We start from the raw sequence: 24,972 nt of genomic DNA, 5'->3' as shown, positions 1-24,972 counted from the left end.
TCAGAAACCTTTGAAAAGTTCAAAGAGTTTAAACAAGAAGTGGAGAATCAGTTGGGCAGTAAAATCAAGATGCTTTGATCCGATTGAGGAGGAGAGTACCTAAGTCTTGAATTCCACGACTATGTTAAGGAATGCTGAATCGTTTCGCAATTGATGCCACCTAGGACACCGCAGTTGAACGGCGTGGCTGAGAGGCGTAATCGAACCTTGTTGGACATGATTCGTTCGATGATGAGTCGTGATTCACTACCTATCTCATTTTGGGGGTATGCCTTCGAGACTGCCGCCCATATCCTTAACTTAGTCCCTACGAAGAAGGTTGCCAAAACACCTCACGATATGTGGACAGGGAAGGCTCCCTCGTTGGCGCATATAAAGGTTTGGGGTTGCGAGGCTTTCGTAAGACAAGAGACTCACGACAAGCTCAAACCTCGTAGTGAGCGGTGTATTTTCATCGGCTACCCGCATAAATCCTTTGGATATCTCTTCTATAGACCGAGTGACAATGTTGTCTTCGTTGCAAGGAGAGGGGTTTTCCGAGAGCGAGAACCCATAAGCCAAGGGGACAGTGGGAGGCAAATTGATCTTGAAGAGATTCAAGAGTCGAGCGATGAAGGAACCTCTAGCGCTGGCGCTCAACCCGAGGAAGAAACTCCGGTTGAACGGATTGACGAGTCTTTACCTCTTAGACGTTCCGAAAGAGTTAAAGTTCAACCCCAGTTATATGGTTTTCGTATTACTACGGAAGGGGACACGTATATTAGTGATAATACACTAATAAATCTAGACGAACCTAACAACTATAAGGAAGCCATGGCAGGCCCGGAGTCTGCGAAGTGGAAAGACGCAATGGACAACGAGATTCAGTCCATGTATGACAACCAAGTTTGGAATTTGGTTGACCATGTGCCCAGACATAAGACGGTCGGGTGCAAGTGGATCTTCAAGAAGAAGACCGACATGGATGGGAATGTGCACACATATAAGGTGCGATTAGTTGCGAAGGGTTTCACTCAAACTCCCGGAGTTGACTATGATGAAACCTTCTCACCGGTCACCAAGATAAAATCTATTAGGGTGATGCTGGCCATTGCCGCATTTCATGATTATGAAATATGGCAGATGGATGTCAAAACTGCTTTCCTTAATGGGAAGTTTGGCTGAGGATTTTTACATGGCTCAGCCGGAGGGTTTTGTCAATGCGAAGCATCCCAATAGAGTGTGTAAGCTTGAAAAGTCCATTTATGGACTTAAGCAAGTGTCTCGCAGATGGAATCTTTGTTTCGAAGAGAAAGTCAAAGAGTTTGGTTTTCTACGAAGCGAGGATGAACCATGTGTGTATGTCAAAGCCAGTGGGAGTATAGTTAGCTTCCTCGTATTGTATGTCGATGACATACTACTCATAGGAAACAACATCCCGACACTGCAGGAAGTCAAGTCCTTGCTCGGGAAGTGCTTCGCTATGAAGGACCTCAGAGAGGCTTCCTAAATTTTGGGAATAAGGATAGTGAGAGACAGAAGTAAGAGACTAATAGGACTTAGTCAGAATACTTACTTGGACAAGGTACTAAAACGTTTTAGTATGGAGAATTCAAATTAGGGGGAGTTACCGATCCAAAGTAATGCCAAGTTGAGTAAGACTCAATGCCCGAGTACCGAAGTCGAGATAGCAGAAATGAGCCGAGTACCATACGCTTCTGCAGTTGGCTCGATCATGTATGCTATGACTTGTACTCGCCCTAATGTGGCCTTTGCTTTGAGCATGGTCAACAGATATCAAGGGAACCCTGGAAAAGCGCATTGGACCGCAGTCAAGAACATTCTTAAGTACCTTCAGAGGACCAAGGAATGGTTTCTAGTCCTCGGTGGTAGTGATGACTTAAAGGTGCGAGGGTACAGTGACGCCAGTTTTCAGACCGATAGGGACAACTACCGTTCACAGTTGACCTGGGTCTTTACCCTTAATGGAGGAGCAGTGACTTGGAAAAGTTCAAAGCAAGAGACCGTGGCTGATTCAACGTGCGAATCAGAGTACATTGCAGCGAGCGAAGCGTCAAAGGAGGCGATATGGTTGAAGAACTTCATTGGAGACCTTGGAGTTATGTCAGCCATAAAGGAGCCCTTGGAAATTTTCTGTGATAATGAAGGAGTGGTTGCCTTGACCAAGGAACCAGGGATCACGACAGATCTCGACATATCGACAGAAAATACCATTTTATTCGACATCAGGTGGAAGAAGGACTCCTCGTAGTAAATAGGGTATCATCATAGGATAACCCATCAGATCCGCTTACAAAGGGACTAAGTTGGGTTAAGCACTTGCAGCACACTAGGAGCATCGGGCTGAAGGACGATATTAGTTTAGATTAGATAATTTAGAAACATGTAATAAGTAAACTGTAATTAACATTTGATGATTAAATAAAAGAGTATTATTTATTAGTAATGTTACAGTCTTATGTTAATTGTTTACCAATTGTTTCATTTTGCATGTTTTGACTTCCTGAATAATAAGAATTATTCGAACCGTCCACAGTCGTTCATATGTTGGAAGTAGGTATGAGTGAAGACTGTCATGAATAGTGTGTAGATTGTCTGAAAGGTATTAGACATAGCAAAAGTTTGCTACAGCGTTCATGAGTGCTTATGAGTTTGATTTGAGCATTGGAATAAACCCACGCTTGCTGGAATCACTTCATGGAATTTATCTCGAGTGATCGCAAGACGATAATATCATATGGTCTTAAAACCTAGATATATGGTTTATTGTTTGGTAATTGGTTATGCATTGATGATGCGAAAACGCATCAGTTACTTGATGTAATAAAATGCATTATTGTGTATGATTTGGTTAGTGAATAATAAATGCATATAAGTCGAATTTTATCTGTTCCTTTTATCTTAAGAGGGTAAAAGCGATATCAGGGCCCCTCGATGATTTGGTTTGAATTATGTGTTGGGCCCGGTCAGGACTGAATTGATGTGTTCAATTAATTTCTATGTCAAACGAATCAGAGATCGAGAAACAAACTGCTGGACAGTAAGTATGACTATGTTCCATTTAATTGTCCGCACGATATCTAGAACAGAGGACTATACGATCCCTTATTTAAAGGATAGGTTACTGATAAGATTAGAGTTTGACAACATCTTTGAGAGCTACGATTGCTAATCAGATTGTGCTTACATTTGTAGTTACTAGACTTATCCAAGTGGGAGACTGTTGGATTAGTGTCTAAGCCCGTAACTATATTTGGTAAGTACTTGACCCGGTTGTGCATGGTCCTTTTAGGTTGCCTTCACCATAGCAACTTGACAGGGTAATTTATGGAGAGAGAGAGAGGATATTATGATTTATTAATATATTATAAGAATAATATATTAAAGGAGAAATCATATTATTTAATTAATGTTAGTCATAAATTAATTAGGAATTAATTTGGTGACTAAAAGAGATTAATTGAATAAAGGGGCTTAAACTGTCAAATGTTTGATAGTTGAATTTTGGGCTGGGAAACCTAATGGATAAAAGGATGAACGAAATTATGATGGGAGCCCATCATATTTTCGTCCATGGCCTTATTCTAGAAGGTTCCATGGGCTTCTTAATGTTTAAGCTATCCATTAGGGTTTTGACTGAAACCCTAGCTGCTCACAGTATAAATAGGACCCCTGGGTTACAGAAATCGGCCACTGCTTCTCATAGAACCCTAGAGCCGATTTTGTGTGCCTCCTCCCTCTCTCATATACTACCCTCTTACTAGTTTGTGTTTGTAAGCCATTAGAGGAGTTACACTTGTGACTCTAAGCTCAAGGAAGAAGAAAGATCAAGAGTTATTCAAGAGGTAATCATCTAGATCTCATTACTTACATTGATTTTGTAATATATATGCTAGATCTAGGGTTCCAAATCTTGGATGAATTGCATGTTCAATAGTGAAACCTAGATCCAAGTATTTAGGGTTTACATGTACACATAAGAATGTTCTTATGGCTCAAACCCATCAGAATATTGATTTGTCCAATATTTTGGATAAGGCATGCTTGTGGTATTGTCGTCTTGGACATGTCAGCAAGTAGCGCATAGCCCAACTCTAAAAGGATGGAGTTTTGGAGTCATTCGACCTAAAGTCGGATGCCACTTGCGAATCTTTTTTACTTGGAAAGATGACCAAGTCACCATTCACTGGTACTTGTGAATGTGGTGAAGGTTTGTTGGACCTCATACACACCGATGTGTGTGAACCATTTAGAACCGCCACAAGAGATGGTAACTGCTTCTATGTGACTTTTACTGATGATTACAGTAGGTATGGTTATATTTACTTAATCAAGCATAAGTCAGAAACCTTTGGAAGGTTCAAAGAGTTTAAACAAGAAATGGAGAATCAATTGGACAGGAAGATAAAGATGCTACGATCCGATCGTGGAGGAGAGTATCTTAGTATCGAGTTCCTTGAATATCTTAAGGAATGTGGAATTGTTTCACCATTGACGCCACCTAGGACACCTCAGTTTAATGGTGTGGCTGAGAGGCGCAATAGGACCTTGCTAAACATGGTTCGTTCCATGATGAGTCGAGCTTCGTTACCAATCTCATTCTGGGGGTATGCCTTAGAGACTGCCGCCTATATCCTTAATCTAGTCCCTACCAAAAAAGGTTTCCAAGATGTGGAATAGGAAGGTTCCCACATTAGACCACATTAAAGTTTGGGGTTGCGAAGCTTTTGTGAGAAGAGAAACTCACGACAAGCTCGAACCTCAGAGTGAGCGATGTATTTTCATCGGCTACCCACAAAAGTCCTTTGGATATCTCTTCTATAGACCAAGTGACAATGTTGTCTTCGTTGCGAGGAGATGAGTCTTTCGAGAGAGAGAACTCATATGCCAAGGGGACAGTGGGAGGCAAATTGACCTTGAAGAGCTTCAAGAGTTTAGTGATGAAGGAACCTCAAACCTCAAACATTAGCACCCAACCCTAGGAGGAAATTCTGGTTGAACCAATTGACAATTCCGTAGCTCCGAAGCGTTCTAGTAGAGTTAGTCTTCCACCTGTGTTATTGATAGCTTCATTTTATTTACTTCTTTTTATAGTTTTTTTTAGCACAGTCCATTCGCATTTTAGTTAATTTCCATGCATATTTTTCCTTTTTGTTATTTTTATGACCATTTCGGGTACTTTCTAGTTTCTTGAGCATTATTGCAGATTTTAAGGAAACTAAAGGAACGAGAGTGTGCGGGATCTTTTGGAAGGAGATTGGACTTGAAGAGCAGTGGGGATGTCATGCTTGATAGTTTTGGAGGTGATCCAGGGAGTAGGCTTGTCGATTGCTTGAAGGCGCAGAAGTGTTGAACTTTAAATTTGAAAGGGCGCGAGAGAATTCTTAAGTGTGCAAGATCGATGTTTAAGAGTTTGCGGAAGTTTTGAATGATGAGGAAAGACAAATTGGGCTTTAATTGAAGAAATATTGAAGAAAAATGGACTAGGAGCTGATTGGATTCAAAGTGGGCCAATGAATTAGCTTTGGGGGCCCAAGACTTGAAGAAGCCCAAAATTCCCATCGAAGCCCGCGGCCCGCGTGAGATTACCCACGGCCCGCGGGGATTCCTGACAAGGGCATTTTCGGGATTTTACTTAGAGCTCTATATTAGGAAGGTTGGTGTGCCTCTTTAGCCTTATCTTGAAGGTCCGAGTTTGACTTGTTCTCTCTGGAGTTTGGAGTGCTTTTGAAGGCCAAGAACACCTCAAGAACATCTTGATTTCATCTCTTGATTATTGTGAAATGTTTGGTACAATCTCATCTAACTTTGTTGCTTTGAGTTTAGCCATGCTTGGCTAAACAAATATTGGTTGACTTTTTGTTGAATCCTTTGAACTTTTGTTGGGTGTTGAAGAATCCATGAATTTGATCTTAAATCTTTATAGAAATGTTTTGTGTTTTATCATATTATCACTACTAGTATGTTTTTATTCATGAGTTTAAATGTGTTTGTGGTGATTAGTTGGCTAATTTCTTGATTAAGTAAATGATCCTCCAATTAGCAAGCAACAAATGATTTTTTTGTTGTTTTTGCTTCACACAATCATAAAAACATTTCCTCCAACATGGTGGTGAAAGCATTTGACCCCTCTTGGATTTGGTGACTTTTTGGTTCTTAATGCTAGTTGACTTTCACTAATTACATGCTATTTGGAATTAGTGACTTTGACTAAGGAAATTGTTATGAGCTTCTCTAGCCATTTCAACAATTAAGAAAAGTCTAGGTAATCTCAAGCTCCTTGGATTACTATAGCCAAATTAAGGATTTAAATCAAAGTATTGCACCATTGGATTCTAATGATATGTTCATCAAAAGTCAAAGTGAGGAAACTTTAAGTCAACCATCTCTCCCTTATTGATTTTACATAAAATCCTTATCTTTGTTGAAATTGTCTATTTAAATCATAGTTTAATTCTAATTTGTTTCAAGTATTTCAAAACACCAAAACCCCCATTTTTAATTCATTGTCATTTTCCAAGTATTTTTACAAAGAGATTTTTCATAGAGTTATTAAATTGAACCAATCTCCGTGGATTCGACCCCTTTACCACTATACACTATTTTAGTGTGTAATATTAAGGGTTATTGTTTTTGTTGGCCTCGAAAACCACCAAATTTTTGGCATCGTTGCCGGAGATTGGTTTATTTTTAATCAATTTGTTTCTCTATGCCCAAATCTCAGCGTACAGGTGACTTGATTTACAACCCAGAAATTGAAAAAGAAGCAAGGCGTTTGGCTAAGGAAAAACGAGTTGAACGTGGTCAAACTTCTAACCCCCACGGGGACCCGGAGGTTGAAACCACTTCATTAAGTGATATAGAACCCGATTCTAGTCCCGACCCTCGCTAAGAAATTCCCGAAACACCACCTCTACAACAAAACCCACCCATTATTGAACCAATTGCAATGGAGGACGGATGAGAAGTTCCCGAAAGAACTTTGAGGCAAATGATGGAGACCGATGTTACACAAACTCCAACCGGTATCAATTACCCGGTTTTGGAAGGAGGCTCGGATTTGAAGTCAAGTTTAGTCCATCACCTACCAACTTTTCATGGATTGGAGAATGAAGAGCCTCATAAGCATTTGAAGATGTTCCACATTATTTGCACTAGCATGAAGCCACAAGGGTCAACCGATGACCAAATCAAGCTAAGGGCATTCCCCTTTTCATTGGCCAATAGAGCAAAAAATTAGTTATTTTATCTTCCACCGGGGTCGATCAACTCATGGACCGACATGGAAAGAGCTTTCCTTGATAATTTCTATCTCGCTTCGAGAGTCTCAAGTCTTAGAAATGAGATTTGTGGAATCCGCCAAGGTCAAAATGAGACTTTTCATGATTATTGGGAGAGGTTCAACAACTTGTGCTATAGTTGCCCACAACACCAAATTCCGGAACAACTCCTCATTCAACACTTCTATGAGGGATTATTGCCAATGGAGAGAAGACTATTCGTTGCCTCAAGTGGTGGAGATATCTTTAGTAAAACCCCACAACAAACAAGCCAACTTTTCAACACCATAGCCGCAAATTCATAAAATTTTGGCCCTCGCCAAGATATGAAAAGAGACACACAACACAAAGTCAATGAAGTGGGAACATCGAATCTTGAGTCTTAAATAAAAGATCTAACCTCCGTTGTCCAAAAGCTAGCCATGGGACAGACTCCACAAGTGATGGTTTGTGGAATATGTGCAACAATGGGACATCCTACGGATATGTGTCCCATCCTTCAAGAAGATGCGGAGCATGTGAATGCCACAGGAGAGTTCCAAAACTACCACAACAAACCATCCGGTTACCAAAATGCATATAATTCAAGTTGGAAGCCAAATCCCAACATGAGCTACAACCCAAGACCATTGCCTCAAAACGCATTGGTTAGACCATCCGTGAAACCACCGCAACCTCATTACCAACATCAACAACCACACTATCAACCCAAACCGCACCCTCCACATCATCATCAACAACCTCCTCAATCTCAACCAAGTAGCTCCGGAATGTCTCTTGAAGACATTATCAAATCCCTAGCCACTAGTACCTTAACAATTCCAAAAAGAGACAAGGACTAGTATCTCCAACCTTGAAGCACAAATGGGAGATATATTTACATATATAAGCAAGTTGGAATCCCGTGGTAAACTCCCTTCTCAAACCGAAAAGAACCCAAATGTCAATGTGGTGACCTTGAGAAGTGGCAAACAAGTCGAAGAAAGTAGTTCAAAGAAGAAGCCAAGGGAAGAAGAGGAAGAAATAGAGATCATTCCCATTGAAGAACCTATAATCAAGAGTGATGCACAAGTCGGAGCCCCAAAGAAGACTACCCCTCTAGTAACACCAATAGCCACTCAACCACCGTTCCCCTCCTGACTTGCAACTTCAAAGAAGAATATGGAGGAGAAAGAGATTTTGGACACCTTCCGAAAGGTGGAAGTAAACATCCCTCTACTTGATGCAATCAAGCAAATTCCAAGATATGCAAAGTTCTTGAAAGAGCTTTGTACCAACAAGAGGAAGTTGAAGGGAAATGAGAAAATTTTGATGAATGAAAACGCATCCGCGGTTTTACAAAGGAAACTTCCACCTAAATGCAAAGATCCCGGAATGTTCACGGTTCCTTGCAAGATTGGATATGTCACTTTTAGTAGTGTTATGCTTGATCTTGGTGCCTCTATCAATGTCATGCCCTATTCGGTGTATGAATCATTGAATGTCGGACCCTTAAGTGAAACCGGTGTCATAATCTCTCTTGCGGATAAATCAAGTGTCTTTCCTAGAGGTGTTTTGGAAGATGTCCTAGTGCAAGTGAACCAATTGGTCTTCCCGGTGGATTTCTATGTGATTGATCTAGATGAGCAAACGTCCCCCAAATCGGCTCTAATCTTTCTTGGAAGACCGTTTTTGAAGACGGCTACGACGAAGATCGATGTGTATGCGGAAAGTTTGACAATGGAGTTTGATGGCGAAACAATAAGTTTTAATATTTATGATGCCATGAGATATCCTAGTGATGTTTCATCTTTGTACTTTGTTGATGTTGTCGAGCCAATTACTCAAGAATTGTTCGAGTTATCTAACGGTGATATGTTGGAGATGATCTTAAGCAAAGGATTCGATTGTGGGAAGCTAGCCGAGCAATTAAAGCTTTATTCTTTGGACCCGGAAGTTGAGAAGTTGGTAAATAGAATGGAGATGAAGAAATCCACAAGATTAGATGTCAAGCAAATTGAATTGCCCCCAACTCATACAAAATTGACTCCATCCCTTGTTCAACCACCCGAATTGGAATTGAAGGTCTTACCTCAGCACTTGAAGTATGCCTACTTGGGAAAGAATGAAACCCTTCCGGTTATCATTTCAACTCACTTAACCGAATTCGAAGAAGAACAACTCATCAAGGTGTTGAAGGAGCATAAAGAAGCCATGGGTTGGACGATTGCGGATATTAAAGGATTGAGTCCCTCCACTTGTATGCATAAGATCTTAATGGAGGATGAATGCAGGCCAAGTTGGGACGCACAAAGAAGGTTGAATCTACCAATGATGGAAGTGGTCAAGAAAGAGATTTTAAAGCTCCTAGATGCGGGGATGATCTATCCAATCTCGGATAGCAAGTGGGTGAGCCCGGTGCAAGTTGTTCCAAAAAAGACGGGAATCACGGTGGTTGAAAACAACAAAGGTATGATGGTCCCCACCCGTGTGCAAAACGGGTGGAGAGTATGTATTGACTACCGCAAGCTCAATGCAAGCACACGAAAAGATCATTTCCCATTGCCTTTCATTTACCAAATGTTAGAAAGGTTGACCGGGAAATCCCATTATTGTTTTCTAGACGGGTATTCCGGTTTTCACCAAATCCCGGTGACACCGGAGGACCAAGAAAAGACAACTTTTACATGTCCATTTGGCACTTTCGCATACCGTAGAATGCCATTCGGATTGTGTAATGCCCCGGCTACTTTCCAACGTTGTATGGTTAGTATCTTTTCGGAATACGTTGAAAACATAATTGAGGTTTTTATGGACGATTTCACGGTATATGGCAACTCTTTTCAAGAATGTTTGACCAATCTTACAAAAATTTTAAAAAGATGCATTGAAACAAACTTGGTTTTGAATTTTGAGAAATGTCATTTCATGGTGAGTCAAGGTCTCATTTTGGGTCACATTGTGTCTAAAAAAGGAATTGAAGTAGATAAGGCCAAAATTGATGTTATTCAAAGCTTACCTTACCCGACTTGTGTTCAGGAAGTTCGTTCCTTTTTGGGCCATGCAGGTTTCTACCGAAGGTTCATCAAGGATTTTTCAAAGATAACGAGACCAATGTGCCAACTCTTGCAAAAGGAGGTTGATTTCGAGTTCAACGAGGCGTGCAAAAGAAGCTTTTGACAAGCTCAAAGAGTTGCTTACATCCGCTCCCATCATGCAAGCACCAAATTGGGATCTTCCCTTTGAGATCATGTGTGATGCAAGCAACTATGCGATAGGCGCCGTTTTGGGTCAAAAGAATGGGAGGGCCTCCCACGTGATCTATTATGCATCAAGGACACTAGACAATGCTCAAAGCAACTACTCTACCATGGAGAAGGAGCTATTGTCCATAGTGTTCGCTTTGGAGAAGTTTCGACAATATCTACTTCGCACCAAAGTTATAGTGTATTCGGATCATACGGCTCTCAAGTACTTGATGACAAAGAAAGATGCAAAGCCGAGACTCATCCGGTGGATTCTATTGTTACAAAAAGTTGACTTGGAAATCCGGGACAATAGCGGATATGAGAACCTCATTGCCAATCATCTAAGATGGATCACTTCAAATGAAACTCCCCTCCCGTTGCGGGACGAGTTTCCGGATGAGCATCTCTTTTCCCTTACTTAATCTGCTCCTTGGTATGCCGATATCGTTAACTTTTTGGTCACATAAGGTATCCCTACACATTCAAACGTGCTCAAAAAGACAAGCTCAAAAGTGATGCAAAATACTATGTGTAGGATGAGCCTTATTTGTGGAAACATTGTCCCGATCAAATCATTAGGCGATGTGTACCCCAACAAGAGCATCAATCTATTTTCCAATTTTGTCATGAATTTGCTTGTGGGGGACACATCGGACCTAGCCGAACCTTGAGAAAGGTTCTTGAATGTGGACTATTTTGGCCAACCATGTCACGCGACTGTTACTTGTTTTCCAAAAGTTGTGAAAGGTGTCAAATGACGGGAAACATTTCGCAAAAGAACCAAATGCCCCAAAATCCAATCCTTGTTTGTGAGATTTTTGACGTATGGGGGATTGATTTCATGGGCCCATTTCCTGTTTCGTTTGGCAACGTTTACATCTTGCTCGCGGTTGACTATGTTTCTAAGTGGGTTGAGGCCAAAGCCACAAGATCAGATGATGCTAAAACGGTTATCGAGTTTTTAAAATCTAATGTGTTTGTGAGATTTGGTGTACCTAGGGCTTTGATTAGTGATAGAGGGACACACTTTTGCAACAAAATGATGGAGACTTTATTGAAAAAGTACAACGTGACCCATCGTGTCTCTACCGCCTACCACCCTCAAACGAATGGTCAAGCGGAGGTCTCGAAACGTGAAGTGAAGTCTATTCTAGAGAAAACGGTGAATCCGCCAAGGAAGGATTGGAGTCTGAGACTTGACGATGCCTTATAGGCCTATCGGACCGCTTATAAGACCTCGATAGGAATGTCGCCCTTCAGATTGGTTTTTGGAAAACCATGTCATCTTCCCGTCGAATTAGAGCACCGCGCATTTTGGACGGTCAAGCAATGCAATTTCAACATTGACTAGGCGGGAAGGCATAGGAAACTTCAACTCCAAGAGCTAGAAGAATTGAGAAACGACTCCTATGAAAACGCAAGGATTTACAAGGAGAAAACGAAGCTCTTCCACGACAAGTCCATCACCCGGAAGCATTTTGAACCGGGGCATAGGGTCTTACTATACCATTCACGATTGAAGTTATTTCTAGGCAAGCTAAGGTCAAGATGGATTGGACCTTTTTTTGTGATAAAGACCTTTGACCATGGGGCGGTGGAAATTCAAAGCGAAAAGACGGGACAAATTTTCAAAGTCAATGGGCACCGGTTGAAGCCATTCTATGAAGGTTTCAGTGCTAATGCCCTTGAAATCATCCATTTGGATGTCCCAATGTGTTGAAGAAAGCTAGGAAGACGTCTCGCCAAAGACGTTAAAGAAGGGCCTTTTTGGAAAGCAATGTGCTTTCACCATTTTTCAAATTCAACTAAATCATTTTGCAAAGCGTTTTTTATGGGATTCAAATAAATTTTTGAAAGGTTTCACCAATCGTTCCCCGTTTTACTCCAAATTTTGTCAAAATTTTGATACCGGGCCTTAAGGGGATCGTTTTGGCTTAAAAATCAAGTTTTTTGGAAAAGTCTCATTTTTGATGTGCAGGCATACCCGCAGCCCGCGTAAGATGCATGAAGGATTACCCGCGGCCCGCGTAGGTCAAAAGATCCAACTATCATTCAGTACCCGCGGCCAGCCCTCGGCCCAAGCCCAACCCACACGTAATGATCAGAAACTCAGTAGATTTTTGGGGGATAGACGCGGCCAGCACTCGGCCCGCGCCCTGCCCGCGTGTTGGTCGTTTGGTTGATTTCTTGGAGCTATTGACTGCTATGACTTTTGTTGACCAAGAGGTTTAATGAGTTGACCAACATTGACCCGGGTTTCACCCTTCTTGACCATAGATTAAACTCATCCTGCCTTCTTCTTCCCCATTCAAACTCTACAAATTCCTCCATTCTCTCCCTAGAAGCTCAAGAACATTAAACCCACTTCTCACAAAAATCCATTTTCCCGGAGTTCTACCGGTCGGAATTCCGGGCGCCACCACCACCCACCACCACCTTCTTTCGCGTTTTCCGGCCAACTCCGGCCACCATTGGAGATTCTGAGCACGGGGTTTTGTTTCTCTCCTCAAGAGCTTTCTAACCATACCAATCTTTCCGCAAAAACTCACGAAAAATTTCCGTCTAATTTCGGGTGCCGCCACTCCATTCGCCGGAAAGTCATCTTGAAGCTAGTTTGTGGGGTTGTTTTAGCGATTAAAGCGTCAAATACAGAGCAAAATTGCAAGCTTGGGGTATGTCTTAACAAAATCTTTTTGGTGGCACTAGTTCATCCCAGGTCTAAGAAATTGGGTAATCTCATTCCTTTAACTTGATTGTTTACATCCCAATTTCCCATTTGTAGTTGGTATTGTGTGCTTTTGTTGTGGCTGAAAGTTATTATTGGTAAAAGTTTGTCCCGATTAAATGTCAAAGCGTGCAAAAACGGGGACGGGAGCAACTTCCTCTAAAGGAGGGTCGAAGGGAAAGTCCAAGGATCCCCCGTTTCATTTGTTGAATCGCGAGGACCGTAAAACTTATGATTTTCTCGTTTCAAATAAGCATCAAGTCAAGTCAACAAAATTCCTCCATAGGGAATATTTTGCTAGTCTTGGGGTGCTTGATGGAGTCCAAGCGTTATTTAACAACATCGGGTGGGGTCAATTCCTCTATAACCGCGCCGCCACCTATGTTGAACCCACCTTGGAATTTCTTGCCACATTCAATCCCGAGGAGGAAGCCCAAACTGTCACCTTCCAAATGCTCGGTGAGAAACGATCCCTACCGCATTGGGTCGTGAACGCCCTGATGGGCACTCCAGTGGACAACCTGTATTACCAACATGACCCATGGCCCAGAAACTTCAATGAGCATTACTTTTGGCAACAAATTACCAACGAGCCACAATATTCATCATCTTCGTCAAAGGCCTCCTCCATAATTCACCCATGTTTGTGCCTAGCGCATCGAGTTCTCACATGCACCATTTTCGCCCGCTCAGAAGTGGGACAAATTTCAAAGGCGGAATTATTTTTTCTTTGGTGCATGACTCGTGAGAACGGTCCGCGGCCGGATTTTGCCTCCTTTTTCTTCACCAAGTGTTACAACCTCACAACTATGGACAAAGGAGACATTTTCATTGGAGGATTAATCACCCTCATTGCATCTCGGCCACCGCTTCAACTTCATCTCTCTACTCTTCCATTCGAGAAGGCTTCCGGCCCCTCTAGCCTTGACGGCCACACACTTCGCCGAATGCAACTCATCCAGGATTCGGTCGTCGGTCCCATGTGGATTCTTGACAACCAACCATACCTCATTCTCCCCCATGAGTATATAGGGAGTTTTGAGCCAACCGATCCCGAGCAATGGATCATTCCATCATACTACCCTCCACCTGTAGATGACAAGGATGACCAGTTTCAGCCTGCACAACAATTCGTCGAGCCTCAATTTCAGCAGCAGCAACAGGGGGGACACGAAGTCCCACCATATTTCCCCCCTACGTTCTTTGACCAATTTGCCACAATGTTCTCCACGGTGCAGCGCATCGATACCCAAACACAAGAGAGTACGAGAGCCATCCAAGATGTGGCAAGTCGCGTTGATCGATTGGAGCAGTCCTTCCCTCCCACTTCCCGCCAGGTCCAAGATATATGAGACTACCATTATTGCCATGGGCATTTCCAGCCGCCCGACCCTCCGATTTAGGTCCTTTCCGCCCTTTCCTTAAGCATTGAGGACAATGCTTGTTCTTAAGCTTAGGGTGGGGCATTTCCCTTATCTTTTACTTTTTCATGCATTTTTAGCTAGGTTGCATAACATTTTAGTATTAAGCTAATTTTCATTCATTTTTTTTATTTATTTAAAATTTCAAAAAGATTTTATTTTCTTCTTTTTCACCTTTTATATTTTTGCATAGCATTTAGCCTAAGGCATTAGCATTCATGCATTTTTGTTGTCTGTTTATTCTCACCTCTCTTGGATGCCATGGAACAGGTTCATAGTTATTGTATCATTATTGGTCTAGGATCTTGTTGCTATCTCACCCATCGAACCGGGACCACTAGCTGCAGTTTGGGATTTCATACTTGGGATCAGATGCTAGTAGTTTAAAGGGGTAAGTGATCATGGCTAGGTAGTTTCATGAAAAATTATGCATACGATACTAACAACTGTAGGATATACTATAGCAATGGATGTTCTTAGCCTTGCGGTCACTACGACTGAGAGGATCACACTTGATCATGTTTGAACTGTTAGGATGAAGCATTGGTGCTTGTCCACGAGTAGAATCCATATCCGGTCTCTTTACATCACCATATCCTTTTTGCGATTTTCTTAGAATTTTAGAGTCTTTTAGTCCACATTTGGACATTTTCATTATCTTTGAAAAACCACAAGTTTGAAAAGGAGCTTACATTACATCTTTATGCTCCACACATGGTCATTTTCACACTTAGACCATTCGGATTATATCATTACCCTTTCGGTTGCACTTACACACCTTTGGGAACCAAATTTTGAGTCAAAGGGTTTTCTTAGCAAAAACAAAAACAAAAAAAAAAACAAAAAAAAAACAAAAAAAACAAAAAAAAAACATGCAAATTTTCAATTGCAACTATCTTAGATAGGTGGCCGGTTCAATTATTGAACAAAATTTCCAACATCTTGGTCACCTGACGTTTGATATTCATTTGTATAGGTCTGTTTTATTGTATATAGATCGAGTTGTTTTTTTTTTCGCAAATTGGTGATGTTAGGGAGACTGTCGATTCGGATACTACGGGAGGTTTGGGCCAACACCAAGTGAACCGATTCCTACAACGGTGCCCGAGCGATTAAACCAAGTTACACATGAGAGAAACCGGCAGACGTGAGATCAGAGTGTGCACTTAAAGAAGAGCTCCACCCGAGCCTATCCAATTGTTTTCTCCTTACTACAGATGTTCTTCATTGTATGCATGTTCCATTAAGACTACGACTGACCATCCCTCCTTATTCACCTAGAGGAGTTGTCCTGGCTATGGTTTATGGTCCCATTGTCATCGGATGAAAAAGTTGTGAGATAGCAGCGAGATCAATTCTGACCATGTTGACTAACATCGAACAGGTTCCATGGTTCTATCCATTCTTTTTATTTCTAGGGTAGTTCGTCCCAAGTTCATTTAGTCTTGTCTTACTTGAGGACAAGTAAGGTTTAAGCTTGGGGTGCTTTGATAGCTTCATTTTATTTACTTCTTTTTATAGTTTTTTTAGCACAGTCCATTCGCATTTTAGTTAATTTCCATGCATATTTTTCCTTTTTGTTATTTTTATGACCATTTCGGGTACTTTCTAGTTTCTTGAGCATTATTGCAGATTTTAAGGAAACTAGAGGAGCGGGAGTGTGCGGGATGTTTTGGAAGGCGATTGGACTTGAAGAGCAGTGGGGATGTCATGCTTGATAGCTTTGGAGGTGATCCAGGGAGTAGGCTTGTTGATTGCTTGAAGGCGCAGAAGTGTTGAACTTTAAATTTGAAAAGGCGCGAGAGAATTCTTGAGTGTGCAAGATCGATGTTTAAGAGTTTGAGTAAGTTTTGAATGATGAGGAAAGACAAATTGGGCTTTAATTGAGGACATATTGAAGAAAAATAGACTAGGAGCTGATTGGATTCGAACTGGGCCAATGGATTAGCTTTAGGGGCCCAAGACTTGAAGAAGCCCAAAATTCCCGTCGAAGCCCACGGCCCACGTGAGATTACCCACGTCCCGCATGGATTCCTGACAAGGGAATTTTCGGGATTTTACTTAGAGCTCTATATTAGGAAGGTTGGTGTGCCTCTTTAGCCTTATCTTGAAGGTCCGAGTTTGACTTGTTCTCTCTGGAGTTTGGAGTGCTTTTGAAGGCCAAGAACACCTCAAGAACATCTTGATTTCATCTCTTGATTATTGTGAAATGTTTGGTAGAATCTCATCTAACTTTGTTCCTTTGAGTTTAGCCATGCTTGGCTAAACAAATATTGGTTGACTTTTTGTTGAATCCTTTGAACTTTTGTTGGGTGTTGAAGAATCCATGAATTTGATCTTAAATCTTTATGGAAATGTTTTATGTTTTATCATATTATCATTACTAGTATGTTTTTATTCATGAGTTTAAATGTGTTTGTGGTGATTAGTTGGCTAATTTCTTGATTAAGTAAATGATCCTTAAATTAGCAAGCAACAAATGATTTTTGTGTTGTTTTTGCTTCACACAATCATAAAAACATTTCCTCCAACATGGTGGTGAAAGCATTTGACCCCTCTTAGATTTGGTGACTTTTTGGTTCTTAATGCTAGTTGACTTTCACTAATTACATGCTATTTGGAATTAGTGACTTTGACTAAGGAAATTGTTATGAGCTTCTCTAGCCATTTCAACAATTAAGAAAAGTCTAGGTAATCTCAAGCTCCTTGGATTATTATAGCCAAATTAAGGATTTAAATCAAAGTATTGCACCATTGGATTCTAATGATATGTTCATCAAAAGTCAAAGTAAGGAAACTTTAAGTCAACCATCTCTCCCTTATTGATTTTACATAAAATCCTTATCTTTGTTGAAATTGTCTATTTAAATCATAGTTTAATTCTAATTTGTTTCAAGTATTTCAAAACACCAAAACCCCCATTTTAAATTCATTGTCATTTTCCAAGTATTTTTACAAATAGATTTTTCATAGAGTTATTAAATTGAACCAATCTCCGTGGATTCGACCCCTTTACCACTATACACTATTTTAGTGTGTAATATTTAGGGTTATTATTTTTGTTGGCCTCGACAACCACCAGTTATATGGTTTTCACATGAAACTTGAAACAACTCAAGAACCATAGTCTGATGTAGCAGCGGCTGGCACTAGTTTGGACAGGGAATTGTTAAACATGAGTAATAGCTATTCATAAGCACAGATTGTTTGCATATATGGTAGGGATCATCTATAACATCATAAATATGGAATCTCTTATTGATGAGTTTTTCTTTATAGTTTTTGGATTTAATAGGTTATGCAATGATATTTTGGACCTTGGCCATTATTGGTGTTTTGTGTTAACTTTAAAATGTTAGTTTGTTGGTGCTTTCCATTGTTTTATGTAGTTAACTTTAAAATGAGAGGTTATGGGTGCAAGTCTCACTAGGAGATATATGTGGTGTTTAGGATTAGATTATGAACTAGTTTATAACCCATGGAAACCATGGTTACAAAATTAATTGAATTTTTATAATAAAAACTCAAAATTATTAATCAATTATTTTAAATAAATTATTAATTACGAGATTTTTTAATTATATATAATTATATTGATTTAAATAAATGTGTGAAATTATATCACTTTATAATTTGTATTAATTTTATTTTAATTTTTATTCTAATGTTACTATTTTAATGTAATTAAAGTGGGAAATTTAAATTTTGAAATTTGAAATGAAGAATCAATAGGTTGACAAGTGACATGCATTAATTAGAAGACATAATAGGGTGACACATGACAAAAAGAGAATAACATATGCATTAATTATAAGGCCTAATAGAATGACACATGTCAAAAAGAGGATAAAACTATTCTTTTATTAGAATAGGGATATGATAGTCTGTCGTTTAAAAAAAAGAAGTTAACTTTAAAATGTTAGTTTATTGGTGCTTTCCATGGTTTTATTTACCACTATGGTACATTGACAAAAATGACCAATATAGATGTATTATCCAATATTTTGTTTGCTAATATGGCACGTTGACGAAAATTACCCATACAAATGCATTATCTAATGTTTTTTTGTCAATATGATTCATAAAATTTTCAAATTCCTAATCTATTATGGTCCATCGTTTTGTTTGCAAATATGGTTCTTATGCTTTTTCCATGTTGTTTTGTTTGCCAAATAAGGTACATGGACTAAAATGACAAAAAGGGTACACGATACAAATAAGATTCCACTTACGTAAATTAGATGAAATATACATTGTCATTAAAATACAAAGTGCTTAAACGTTGAGTTAAGTACTTAAACATTACAAACATGTGCTTGAAATTTCAATTTAGAAATAAATACACCAAAAAACACCTAACTTAAGAACAATAAACATTTCAACTTCATCAAAATTCCTTCAAGATTGTTTCTCGCTTGGATCAACCTTAGAATCATAACCATCGACCTAGGGCACATAGGTGGATCGGCCCACCATTGTTCCAACCTTCAAACATGACCAAAAATCGACAACTTGGTTCAAAGTTGTCCACGATATTACAAATACAACGGGCCTCCATAATGGCAGAGCACCATGATTGTTTCTTTTTGTTTTTTAAAGAGCTCGAAGGGAAGAAAAGTGTGTAAGAAATCGAAGGAGAGAAAAATCAGATAAGGGAAGATGGATAAATGAGACATTTGAAGAAAAAGACAAGTGGGTCACCATGAAAAGACCAAAATGCCATCCTTGATTTTGTATCTAACGACGTAAAAAAGATGAATTTATGGACATAGACCAATCATGTAATGATTTCAAACGAGAAGAACAAATGACATGGTGTTTCTCATAGTGTCCAAACGTAGACTTTTTGTAAACCATATGGACCGATTTTTTATTTTTTTTTTGTCATATAAAATCACTTTTTCCGGGGACTAAAATCTAACAAAAAACTATAATAAGATGATCCGACTGAAAAAAAAAAAAACAGTAAGGACGAAATTCGGAATTTGCCTCAAACCGTAGGGGGCTATATTTGTGTAATTTACTCTAAAAAAAATAAGTAACAGAAGCGAGGGGAGTAAAGGGGCAAAAAAACCCTCAATAATCCGTTGGTATTCATTTCGCTTCACAATCGGCCACCGGAGACTGGGAATTGCAGCCTGAATCTACTGGATCTAAACCCCTGCTACATTAAATCATCGGTAACTGATACTAATGCAACCTTTAGGGTTTACTTCATCATTAGAATTTGCGCAAAGTTTTACCAAATCTTACTAGTTGAAGCCGTCCGTTTTTCGTGGATCCGAAGATGAGCTATCGCAGGTTCGATCTCTAATATCTATAAATAAAATGGGCTCCATAGCTATCAATGTTGATATTAAATTCATGATTATCATTCATTATTGGTACTATTTCGTGCATCCGAGTTGATTGTTTGAGGGAATTAGAACATGTTAACAGGAAAAACTAGTTTGAAATCAATGCTCAATATTGTTGTGCCATAGTGAAATGAAAAACGCTAAACCCTATGTAATTGCCTAGCAAAAGTTTTGGAATTAAGTAGTTCCTTAACCAGGAAATCATTGATTTGTTAATTCGCATTATTGATTCATCGACTAATGAAATACATAGCTGTTAATAGTACCTTTAATGGGTTGAGTGTGTAGCCTGAAGTCTTTTATAGCTTTTTTGTTGCAAATTCATTAATATAAACTCAACTGACATATTTGAAAAAGCTCAGAGAAAGGGTTTAACAGTTAACACTTCTCTCAAATATGGTGACATGGTAAAGCTTGTTGTAATACTATTGACAAAAAGCCTGTGTAAGCCAAATCTGCATACTTTCTCTTGGTTGATTTTGAGTTTTGGGTAATGGCAATTGTAGAATCTTGGTTGTGTATACTGTATATGAGTTATTTATACCACTAATTACAAAATCTTGCACATAATTTTATCTTTTTTTTTTTTTTTTTTTTTTTTTTTTGTAGGGACAATCGTGCATCTAGAAGTGCTCTATTTGATAACCTTGATGGCATTGAAGAAGGTGGTCTCAGGGCTTCTTCATCATATGCAGATGAACAAGAAAATGATAAATCTTTAAATATTCTGCAAGACAAAGTTGTCTTTCTAAAGAGAGTCAGTTCTTCAACTTTAATTTTTAGTAAATCTTGGACACCATTTTTATTTTTCTCAAAAGATTTAAAATTTATAATTGTCATTTTCAGTTGACTGGTGATATACATGATGAGGTGCAGAGTCATAATCGCATGTTGGACAGAATGGTAAATATACATTATACATACTTCAATTACATGCATAATTTCTTTTTATTTAATTATTTATTTATGTATTATTTAATAAACAGGGTAATGGGATGGATTCTGCAAGGGGGATTATGTCAGGAACTATGGATCGCTTCAAAATGGTAAAAATTTTGATTATTGTTTTACTTAGTCAACCTTTTACTTATCTTGACCAAAATGCCCTTTAGTTTGAAAAATAAAAGTTGGTTGCTATTTTGGGTAAAAAGTAAACTACATTAACTATTTTGGTAAATGATAAAGTATGTTGCTGTTTGGCCAACTGCAGAGTTATTTTGTTGACTAAAATGCCCTTTTAGTTTGAAACAACAAAAGTTGGGGGCTAATTTGGTTAAAAAATAAAGTACAAGGTCTATTTTGGTAAATGAAAGCAAATTTTAAACATGCAGGTTTTTGAAAAAAAATCAAGTAGAAGAACATGTAAACTTGTGATGTATTTTGTCATGTCATTCTTCATCATATACTACTTGTTCAGGTATGGGTTGTTATTTTTTTATTATTATTTTTTTTTAATATTTCTTTTTTAAAAAACTCATTTTATCTTTAAATTAAGGCGGTATTATGACATTATCGTTGAAGTATTTTTTTTTAAATTATAAAATGTTGCAAATTTGATTTCAGTTTTTTTTGCAGGTTTCTTATGTATTATATGTATGGTTAAATTGTATTTTTAATGCATCTTTTATAATCTATAGACGTTGATATATTGGTGTTTGGTTTACAAAATGATTTTTTTTTTTTTTTAATTATTGAAATGTCTAAAGGAAGTAGAATTTGTCATGTGTTTGGTTGGCAGTGGAATTCAGTTATATTTCTTTGTGATAGTGTTAAGTTTACTAATCTATCTAATAAAAGTCGAATGGACCTTAAAAAAAGCTATGAAGAATAAAATTCAAAATTTACCATATATACCCATAAACAATGTAACCTCAAATATGGAATTTGAAGAACCTTTTGCAATTCAATAATGATGGCGAAGACGAAAAAAAACTTGGTTAAATTATTTGTTTTGAAGTATATATAATTATAATTTTTCTATAAAGTATAAACCAATACATAATTAATGATAAAATTCAGAAAAGCACAACCTACTATACACATATATACACACATGTACCTAGAAAAAAATTATGAGAAATTAAACTGATTCTTATTTTTTATGTCTATAAGTGTTGCTACCTAATAAAATTATGACAAATGTCATCATTTCATATTTTTTTAACTAACTCGTTAAGACTATATTAGAAATATATCAAATGAAATAATAATGAATGATGATTTGTCAATTATTTCAATGGATAGGAATAATTGTAGGTATAAAAGGTAGGAAGTAATTTAATTTCTCAAAAATTATATTACCTTTTTGTTTAGAAAATCATAACCTCAGTGCAGAAAAATCCTTTTATTTATTTACTTTTTCTTTATTTAGAAAAATAAAAAAACTTATATATTTTTTTTGTCCAATAACAACAACTCATTATATTTTACTTTTTAAAAAGTCCAAACTAAAGGTTTGCAAAAGATTTAACTGGCTATAAAATATATTCCGGTAAAAATAAAGGTGAACATGATACATAACCAATTTGTTTTTCCCGATCTATCATTTTTAGTTAATACATAAATTTAGCTACCAAGTACCAATAATGTACAAAATATACCATTTATAATTTCTACCAATCAAACTTATTGGTATTCACGTAGTTAGATAGGTTTGGAAAAATGATGGGATTATTGAAGATAATGTTATTAGTGCATTAAAAAAGAAGCTCCAATTTCTTAAAAATTCTTTAAAATCTTGGTACAAAGATTTTCGGTCTTTTAAAACTTCAAAAAACAATGAACTTTTAGCAACCCTTGCAGAGTTGGTAAAAAAACTTGATGTTGGAGATGGTAATCCGGAGTTGATTCACTTTAGAGCTTCTATTTCTAAGTCTCTCATTGATCTAAATAAGATGGAAGCTATGGAGTTATCTTAGAGAGCTAAAGTTCGTGGTCAATAGAAGGTGATGAAAATACCAGTTATTTTCATGGTATTATTAATAAAAAGAGAAACCAAAGAGCATTTAGAGGTGTTTTTTTCTAATGGTGACTGGATTGAAGACCTTTTTTTGGTCAAAAAAAGATTTTTTTTTCTCATTTTTCTGATAGGTTTTCGCTGCCTTGTACTTCTCGAATCCCACTTGATCTCGAATTTCCTTCCCAACTTTTTGGATCAGCTCTTGGTCTTGGACGGTGAGATTTCGAGAGATGAAATTAAACGGGCTGTCTGGGATTGTGACTTTGATAAGTTTCCAGGTCCTGATGACTTTACTTTTGAGTTTTTTTAGAAGATATTAGAGCATAGTTGAGAATTCGGTTGTGGCTGCAGTGCAACAATTTTTTTATTTCTGTTTTTTTTTCAACTGGTTGTAACTCGTCGTTTATAACTCTGATTCCGAAAATTTATGATGCTAAGATCTCTTGCATTGCTTTTTAAATGGGTGTGGAGTTTTAGAACTAATCGGGCTTCTTTATGAGCTCCTGTTGTGAAAGCGATCCATAAGGAAAATGCTCTTTTTAATTGTGATACTTTTCCTCATCAAAGATCAGTTTGGATTGACATCATTCAAGCTATTCTTGATTTACGAATTAAAGGTATAAATCTCTTCGATAGCTACAAGAAGTTAATTGGTAATGGTGATAATATTCGTTTTTGGACGGATGTATGCCTGAGAGAAATTCCTCTTAAAGTCTGTTTTCCCCGCTTGTTTTTGTTAGAAACTGACAAAAAAGTTTTTGTGGCTTTTAAGTGTAGTATTTTTTTTCTTGGTTGGATTCTTTTCGTCGTTCTCTTCTTGGTGGAGCCGAGAGTGAGCAAGCTTCTTTGTTTATTGAGCTTCGTAATATAGTTTCCTTGAAAGATGTGCAAGATCGTTGGGTTTGGGATCTAGAGACTTCAGGAGAATTTTCAATTTCTTCGGCTCGTAGTTTGATTGATTTGGTTATCTTGGATACGGTTTCCAATGCTATTAGATGGGTCAACTTGGTGCCTATTAAAGTGAATGTTTTTTGTTGGAAAATGCTCATGGATCGGTTACCTATATGACATAATTTGTCTCTAAAAAGTTTGGATAATCCTTCTATTTGTTGTCCTATTAGCGATGCTAGAATGGAACCCAACAATCATCTTTTTTTCAAGTGTTTGGTTGCAAAGACGGTTCTTGCTAAAATTCTAGCTTGGTGGGGTTTACAGTCGTATTCTTTTGACACTGTTGCTGATTGCGTGGATTGGATTGAAAATCTTAGAATAAAGAAGCAGGTTAAAGAAGTGCTTGAAAGGGCGTTCTTTGTCACTTGGTGGTACCACTAGAAGTTTAAAAATATGTCTGTTTTCGGTACTGTTCAACCAAAAAAGAGTATTATTTTCGATGACATTGTTTCCCTTTGTTTCCTTTGGTGTTCTAATAGAGTTAAGTTTAAAATACATTGTGGGTTATGGTTATAAAACCCTATGTTATCTTTTTTGTAATGTCGTAACATTCTATAACGTTTTTGTAGTTCTAGCTTCTTGCTATTTCTTGTTTTTGGTTTTATAAATTTGTTACCGTTTCAAAAAAAAAAAGAAAAAAAAAAAAAACTTTTTGGTATTCTAAGACGATGGTACCAAATATATTTGGTATGATGTTGGTAGCTAAATTTGTATACCAACTATAAATGATACGAGGTATGATATGAGAAAAACAAATCGGTGGTATGTTCACCCTTATATATATGCTAGAACATATTCAAATTCTTTGGACACTTTTAATTTGGGTTTTTGTATAAGGTAGAACTAGGTGTGAGAGCCGTGTATTACACGGGTTGATTTAAAAAAAATTTAAACATTAAATTAAAGTGTAAATAGAAAATATTTTTAATATACAACTTTAAAATAAGAAATGAATAAACGTATTTATTGCAATTTAATATATATATATATATATATATATATATATATATATATATATATATATATATATATATATGATATTTAATACTTTA

General features: G+C 37.8%; 2 protein-coding genes across 2 annotated transcripts; both read left to right on the top strand.

The window, feature by feature from the left end:
- Positions 1-8,441: 8,441 nt before the first annotated feature.
- Positions 8,442-13,334, top strand: LOC145049966 (uncharacterized). Its single transcript, XM_078998298.1, has 5 exons — positions 8,442-9,729; positions 9,847-10,085; positions 11,043-11,669; positions 12,850-13,179; positions 13,290-13,334. Exons 1-5 carry the CDS (start codon positions 8,442-8,444, stop codon positions 13,332-13,334), a joined length of 2,529 nt encoding a protein of 842 aa, XP_078854424.1.
- A 6,408-nt stretch (positions 13,335-19,742) lies between these two features.
- ATBET12 (Target SNARE coiled-coil domain protein) lies at positions 19,743-21,776 on the top strand. Its single transcript, XM_079001337.1, has 6 exons — positions 19,743-19,954; positions 20,620-20,767; positions 20,857-20,913; positions 20,997-21,056; positions 21,342-21,427; positions 21,586-21,776. The coding sequence occupies exons 1-6, from the start codon at positions 19,941-19,943 to the stop codon at positions 21,611-21,613; spliced, it is 393 nt and encodes a 130-aa protein (XP_078857463.1). The 5' UTR covers positions 19,743-19,940; the 3' UTR covers positions 21,614-21,776.
- Positions 21,777-24,972: the final 3,196 nt, after the last annotated feature.

This window comes from Lactuca serriola, chromosome 5 (assembly GCF_051521515.1).
Source record: "Lactuca serriola cultivar US96UC23 chromosome 5, Lser_US96UC23_V15, whole genome shotgun sequence".
Taxonomy (NCBI): Eukaryota; Viridiplantae; Streptophyta; class Magnoliopsida; order Asterales; family Asteraceae; genus Lactuca; species Lactuca serriola.
This window is presented reverse-complemented; position numbering and strand designations above follow the sequence as displayed.

Excerpts from the sequence above, each read along its gene's own strand:
- LOC145049966 (XM_078998298.1), top strand. The coding sequence starts at position 8,442 with ATGGAGGAGAAAGAGATTTTGGACACCTTCCGAAAGGTGGAAGTAAAC. Across the intron at positions 9,730-9,846 it reads GGTGGTTGAAAACAACAAAG|AAAGGTTGACCGGGAAATCC; the intron begins GTATGATGGTCC and ends ACCAAATGTTAG. Across the intron at positions 10,086-11,042 it reads TTTTTATGGACGATTTCACG|GATGAGCCTTATTTGTGGAA; the intron begins GTATATGGCAAC and ends TACTATGTGTAG.
- ATBET12 (XM_079001337.1), top strand. Across the intron at positions 20,768-20,856 it reads AAGTTGTCTTTCTAAAGAGA|TTGACTGGTGATATACATGA; the intron begins GTCAGTTCTTCA and ends TGTCATTTTCAG. Across the intron at positions 21,057-21,341 it reads CTATGGATCGCTTCAAAATG|GTTTTTGAAAAAAAATCAAG; the intron begins GTAAAAATTTTG and ends TTAAACATGCAG.